The 7049-nt window shown below is 54.4% G+C and overlaps 1 protein-coding gene across 1 annotated transcript; it reads left to right on the top strand.

Moving 5' to 3' along the window:
- The first annotated feature begins 978 nt into the window (after positions 1-978).
- UCN3 (urocortin 3) lies at positions 979-6656 on the top strand. The gene is made up of 2 exons (XM_082738232.1): positions 979-1103; positions 5904-6656. Exon 2 carries the CDS (start codon positions 5910-5912, stop codon positions 6411-6413), a length of 504 nt encoding a protein of 167 aa, XP_082594358.1. The 5' UTR covers positions 979-1103; positions 5904-5909; the 3' UTR covers positions 6414-6656.
- Positions 6657-7049: the final 393 nt, after the last annotated feature.

Raw genomic sequence — 7049 nt, 5'->3', positions numbered from 1 at the left:
GTGTCCTGAACCTGAAAGCAGGGGCTTGACTGCCTGCCTCCACTTCCCGACATCTTCACCATTGTATCTGGAATGAAATTGAAACCCCCTCACCTGAGTGTTGGGTGCCTCCCGGTGTCCTGCCGCAGCACTGGCCGCCTGCCTCCCCTGACCTTGGGCCTCCTCCTCGCTGGTCCCCTCCCTGTCAAACCTCCTTTCAGTCCGGAGCTCTGCTCTCCTCTCCTGGAGCCCCATTACCTGTCTTGAGTCTCCAGGATGGAGAGGTGCCTGTGAAAACAGCGTTCTCAACATCTTTAAATTCCTCAGGGCCCTGCCAATACCAGCCACACAGCAGGGGCTCTAAAAATATTGAATGAATGGATGGAAAAAAATGGGTAAAATTCAAATTTCTGATTTTCCATCAGAAGCTCTAGGTACACGGTGCCTGCCCCCTCATGTGCCCTTTGATGAACACAGCCTTACCAAGCTCTGTGAGTAGCGGGAGATAATACAGCAGGTCAGGACCCACAAGAACCACAAGACAACAGGTGAACTTCAAGTCACCTTCCATACTTTCAAAGCAGGTTCTGCGTCCATTCCCAAAAGGAGGGGTAGAGTGCTGAGGGCATAGGAAGACTGAAATCAGGAAGAACTAAGATCAGTAATAAAACTCTTCAAAGGAGCTGCTTCTCAATTTAACAGACCGTTTATTCTTTTTATCAATGAGCAAGTTGCTAGGGCAGGAGGGGAAGTGGGCGGCGATGGGAGGGCCAGTGGGGAGGCGTGTGGGAGGGGTCAAGGATACAGAGTGCCTAGCATCTCCATGACGCGGACAGCTGGTCCGGGTGTATTTTAAATGCAATCGCATCCCAGTGTAGACACCACGTCTGGAATTACAATCCACCCCGTGATCTGTCACTTTTATATATAAACACGAGGGAGTGGAGTGGTTTCCATAGAGAGGAAATATCACGGCCCACTTAGGAACAGTACAAGAAGAGAAGGAGCAGTGACCCCAGCAGAGACAGGAGTTCAAGGGGATGTTTCTGGGGGAGAGCTCCTGGTCCTGAAGCTGCCGCCTGCCTTGCTGAGGGTTTCGACTCCAGAGCGAAGGCCACTCACAGGTAAGGTTTGGGCTGGGGACTCGTCCATGAAGGATGAATGTACTGGTTCTGGGTTAAGCAGGACATGCTGGGGACCAGAGAGGGGTGAGAGACCAAGGCTGCCAGCGCCCCTAGTCACAGCCCAGGGAGCAGGGTGCGGAACCCCACAGTGTGCGTCTGAGGTAAGTAGAAGCCCACCCTCCCTTTGCTGGTACAGAGAGACCTGCTTTACAAGGGTGATAGATGGGAGGCAGAACAGGTTCTTGCAAATGTATGTTTCCGAAGAAAAGGGGAGGTGGGTGTGAATGCAAAGCCGTCATTCCTGGCAGGAGGGTGCTGGCCTGGATTGACTGTTTCCTCTCTGCACACCTGCGGGGCAGGGAATGTCTCCTTCTTGGGCTGTGGCCCCACGGAGAAGCCCAGTGATTGATTCACCCCGGGGCAGTTGGGGGGAGAGGGTAGTTTCAAATCCAGGTCCTCTGCCTTCAACACCCAGAGTCCTTTGTCCCTTGCCAAGTTGGGGACATTAGAGGAAGGGGACAGACACCCGTAATGACTTGGTGCTACCTGTGAAGGGGAGGGAACATAAAGATGGATTTTGATGTCTCTGATGTCCAAGTTCTCTGAGAAGTCGTGTTTGCAATTTTCTCCTCAAACATGGCAATCTAGTGGCGATCTCACACACACACACACATACACACACACACACACGCACGCACGGACCCCACTTCTGAGAATGGGTTAAATAAGGTGACTATGAACACTGCCAGGACACATTCTCTATAACAGGTCTGTTTCTCCTTGCTGTTCCTCCCTCTTCGGGGAAAGCAGCCTTTCACGCAGAAACCCTCCTTGGAGGCTCACTTGGAGGGGGAGCTGCTAGCCTTTCTGTGGGGACGGGCGTGACACACATACACACTTCCAGGAGTCCACTGTAAGAAAACAGCTCCTTACTCTAACACGTGTTGACATGCATAAAACTCCTCTAGATTCGGCAGCCACGGTTTTATAAAGTGGTTTTTAAATTCAGCTGCTTGACAGTGTTTGCAGACCAATGGGGTAAAACGGGGCGGGGGGGTGGGGGTTGTAATACGGGGACTCCCCCCGCCTTCCTCACCTCCGGAAAAGGGAAAACGGAAAACGGGCTGGCACGGGGCGGCGCTCTTTGCCTCTGGCTTTACCACCTGTACCTTTCCCCTTGGGGCACCCTCTCCCTTGGGGTGCTCTGCCCCAGGCTGGCGCAGGTCCCTTGCGGCCTCAGGTCCTCGGGCGGGACTCTGGGACAGCTCTGAGAAGCACCCCGAGAAGTCCTTGCTGGAACCCAAAAGAAGGGGAGTTTCAGGTACCCAAACCCGAAAAGCAGACTCTTTCGGAGAGCTCTGTCCTCTTCCATCTAACTAGAGGGGAGGCTGGTTTTCACAGCAGGTGGCAGGGACCGCCTAAACCTTTGTGACACTCACTAGGGGTGACAGCGAAAGAATCCAGAGAATGGAGGAGGGGCAGCTTGCTCCTGAATCGCACTTGTGTTGAGGAGCACAGGGCGTCTGTCTGCCCTGGAGACCTTCTTCCCTCCTGCCCGGAAAACCCTAAACTCTCTCCACAACCTCCCTGCCAGCATTAACCCTTTCTCTGGGAACCGGCATTTTGAGTCTTTAAATCCTTTCCATCTTACAAGCCCTTGGAAACTGCTCCAAAGCTCCAGATGCCGCCAGGCAGTAAGGCAGCTAAAGCCACGATTCATCCTATGTTTCCACAAAACAACCAGGAACTAGCTGGGTAAATGAGAAAGCCGGTGTCTGGTTATTGAACACAATATTAAAAGACATTAAAAGAAAAGAGTCCATTTTCCCACAGAGATAGTCGATATGTCCTTGGTCGAATGCTCTCCGGGAATTCTAAGGAGCTCGCGGGAGGACAGGGGGCGCTCACAGGGGCGGTTCTCACGGTGCTGTCCCCGGACCGCCCTGTCCCTGTCCTCCAGGAGCACGTTAGAGAGGCAAAAGCTCAGGCCTCTTCCCAAACCTACTGACCCAGAAGCCCCCGGGACAGCGCCCTGCAGCCCACGTTTGAACAACCAACCCCCCATGTGGTTCTGAGCTCCTCGAAAAGCTGACAGCAGCTGACTGAGACGGAGTTTAGGGCCGGGGGGAGCCTGCCGGGCTGAGGACGGAGAATGTGGGAGAACGCCAAACCCTAAAATCCAGAAATACAACACAACAAAGGGACGGGTCTGCAGGGTCAAACTAGTGGAACAAAGTCACCGGCGTGTCGAGATGTAGGTGTAGAGAGACACACAGATAAAAATAAGTAGATGCAGGAGTGGCTTCCGAGACGGTTATACGTGAACTGAATCCTATCCTCATCGGAACGGGAGATGATTTGTGTGTCAACGGAGAGGAAGCGGCCTCCTTCATTAAGTAGCGGCTAGAGCAAGCGCGTTTCCCGCCTCAGGCTCATCTTTCTTCCGTGTAAGCTCGATGAGGCAGTTACCGCGGTCTCCATCTATCCAATGAGGAGGTGGAAAGGCACAGAGCTCAAGCACCCTGCCCACGGGCTGGCGCAAAGGACGAGGAGGATTTGAACCTGGGTCCCCGTAACCCCAGAGTCCGTGTTGATTTCTCTGCACAGCACCGCATGCCCAGACCCGGGGGGGTGGGGTGGGGGGCATGCATTTGGAGCACATAAAGCAAGGATCGCCTATTTTTTTCATAACTGTCGGATAAAATAAACTCGAAATTTTCAAGATGTAAAAACAAACAACAGACGAACAAATCCAGCTGGTTTCTTAAGGGAAAGAAAAAGGAAGGTGGTAGGCACGTGTGGAGTGTCCAGGAAAACCCCAGGCTTCTAAGGAACACCTGCCAGGTCCGTGTGCACGTGAGGCCTCCCAGGATTCTCCTTTAGAGAGAGAACGGGGCTCGGGTGCTTCCGGCTCAGCTCCGGCCCCATCCCTTCACAGCCTGAAGAAGCTGGGAAGGCAGCATGGGTTCGTTCCCTCTCTTGTTTCTGGGAAATGACCTGCTCCAGGTCATGTTGGCGATGATCTGCAGAGCTGAGGCTAGCCCTCAGCCTCCGACAGCCCGCTGCACCCCCACCTCTGCCTGTCACCACAGAAAACAGAAGGATCCTGTGCTAGTCCCGTCTTCTTTCTGATCCGTAGTCAGACGCGTTATGCATTGCACCACTGGCCCACTAGTCCAGCCTTCTTAATGCCCAGAAGGACCCCATGTTGATTTCTTTATCCAATTTGTTTCACTTCCTCAAAAACTACCTTATAGGAGCGGCCCCCAAGTTCGACAGCTAACCACACCTTTCTCGCTTTCTCTTGTGGGAACCAAGGATGTCTCAGGCAGAAAATAAACTCCAGGTTCAGGTAAAGCAGCCCAAGGGCAACCCTTCACTCTTTGTGCCTCCTGGGAGGGGGTGAGGGGGTCAGCATGTCGGGGTGCCCAGCACAGCCAGCGTTCCTTCCTGGGGGAGGGGAGTCGATGAAATCCCACACCTTTGACCTCACATTTCTTTCTCACGCTTCAGAGAGGGTGACAGTGAAGTCAATGAACCTTGCATCCTTGGTCCAGAGCTGGAGAGTGCGCAGACAGGACAGACCACAGGGGCTGTGGTGCAGGGCAGGCTTGGTCCTAGTACGCAGGAGGTGAATTCTGTCCCCTTCACCATTTGCCTGAGGCCCAGTGACCACACCCAACCCAAATTCAGATGGTCAGCGGGGAGCTGTTGCTGCAAAGGAGGCAGGGCAGAGGGGTGGGAATGACCCCGCTCAAGCCCGTGTCCCTGCTGGGTCGGCACAGTGCCGCAGTGGCCCGACAACCATGATGGCTTCAAACCCGAAGTCCAGGGTACAGGAGAGACACCGAGCCGGACGTTGTCACGGCCACACATGCTGCCCACACTAAATTTAGGGTTTTTCCTTTTCTTTCTTTCTTTTTTTAAATAAAAGACTAAATGCATCCTTTCATGCCTCTGAGCATCGCTGCTGGCCCTGGACAACAGCGCGACCTCCCCTGCTCGTGAAGGCACGGACCCACTCCCGGAACGGCACGTCCTCGGACATGGGTGTCCCTGGATTGGCTCTCAGACCATGTCTCTCTCACCCAGTCAAATAGATAACCAAGAACTTCCATATAATAGAGACAGCCGATCGTTTTAGGACTGAGGTCACATCAGTCTTCGACACTAGAAAACACAGGTGTTTTTTGTGAAGTACTTAACATCTCTACACAGAGACCAGACTGAATTTCACTTCATAAATTCTGTGGTAAAACCAAACAAATTCACAACTGTTTGCTCCCGAGGAATACTGATAGCCCAGCAGGGGGACGGGTCTGAACGACCAGCCTCAGACACACTGACTGGACCACCCACCACCGTCTTTAAACAATAGGGATGCACTGAGTCAGCAGCACTAAGGACAAGAGAACTAAAAGTCATCAACCCCAGTAAGCCCCAGAACACTCCCCTGGCACACTCGCCATTCATCTCGCAGGGCCAGCAGCGGCCAGCAAAGCTGGACGAAACAGAAGTCATCAATACCAGCCGATGAATGGCGCTCAGACTTTACTGACCATCAGAATCACCTGAAGACTTGATTAAAACTCAGATCCCTGGCCCCGGACTTTTGGATCTAGTCATTCTGGGGGCAAGATCTGAGAATTCTTTGCATTTCTCACCAACTTCCCGACGCTGCTGCTGGCCCCGAGTCCCCACTTTAAGAACCGTTGTAGACTATGACCAAAGCCCTATTGAGTTTTAACCCCTGTCCTCCTGAGCACTGAACCCTTCTCACACCCCTGTTCTCGCCCCCAGGGAGAGATGCTGAAGCCAGCCCACCTCCTGCTGTTGCTGCTGCTGTTCCCAGGGGTCCCCCGGCCGGGCCTCTCCCAGAAGCTGTACAGAGCCAAGTCCTTCTTCAGCTGTATCAACCCGGCCCTGTCGGAAGCCAGGAGGAGTTCGCTGGAGGATGTACCACCGCTGAGCAAGAGAGGCTTCCCCTACCTGCCCAGCCAAGACCCCTCCTCAGGAGAGGATGAGGAGAAGGAGGAGGAGGAAGAAGGCAAGAGGAAGAGGACCTTCCCAGGCTCCGGGGGCAGCAGTGGAGCGGGAAGCGCCCGGTACAAATACCTCCCCCCAGCTCAGCTCAAGGGCAGGCCGCACCAGGAAAAGGCCAAGAGTGACCGGCACACCAAGCTCACGCTGTCCCTTGATGTCCCCACAAATATCATGAACATCCTCTTCAACATTGCCAAGGCCAAGAACCTGCAGGCCAAGGCAGCTGCCAACGCACTCCTGATGGCACAGATTGGGCGTAAGAAGTAGAAGCAGAGACCAGCAGGAGGGCGGCAGCACACCAGGGACCGGGACGAGGTCGGGGTGGAGGGCGAGGAGCTGCCCATTCAGCCGGTTTGTATTTCGAGGGCTGGATCCTATACTCGAGGCTGTTCAGTGCTCGGCCCCCCTGCTCCTTCCTGCCTCCAGCCCGGCACCCTCCTCTGCACACATGCACACAGGGCGTACCGTCCTACCCACACAGACACGAGCCCCTTCATGTCTCTCCCTAGATTCTGCATCTGCTTTCTTCTTCCCTGCTACGAGAGGCAAAATCCCGCTGTCCGGCTCGCCACGCTCTTCCTCCACGGCCCATGCCTGGGGAGAGGGCGGGGAGCACTCCTTCCTGCCCACCCACACCCACGGCTCACCATCCTGACTTCGGACCCCATCTCTTCCCTCTCTCAATCCCATTAAAACCAATGGCTTCTGCAACCCTTGGGCTGGTTTCAGCTTCTTTTCCTTCAGCCCGTGGCCTGCACGTCACTGAGCATGGAAAAGTGGAGGCAGACCAGGGAGGTAGCCGCGGAGTCTGTTCCTGGTCTCTTCTGGGGTGGAGAGGTTCTTGCAGTCCTAGGAGGGGTAAGAAAAGGCTGGGAAAAGCCAAGCTGGCAGGACTCTGGCGAA

The sequence above is a fragment of the Mustela nivalis genome (genome assembly GCF_964662115.1).
Source record: "Mustela nivalis genome assembly, chromosome: 7".
Taxonomy (NCBI): domain Eukaryota; kingdom Metazoa; phylum Chordata; class Mammalia; order Carnivora; family Mustelidae; genus Mustela; species Mustela nivalis.
The sequence above is the reverse complement of the archived record's forward strand: the minus strand, read 5'-3'. Positions and strand labels throughout refer to the sequence as shown.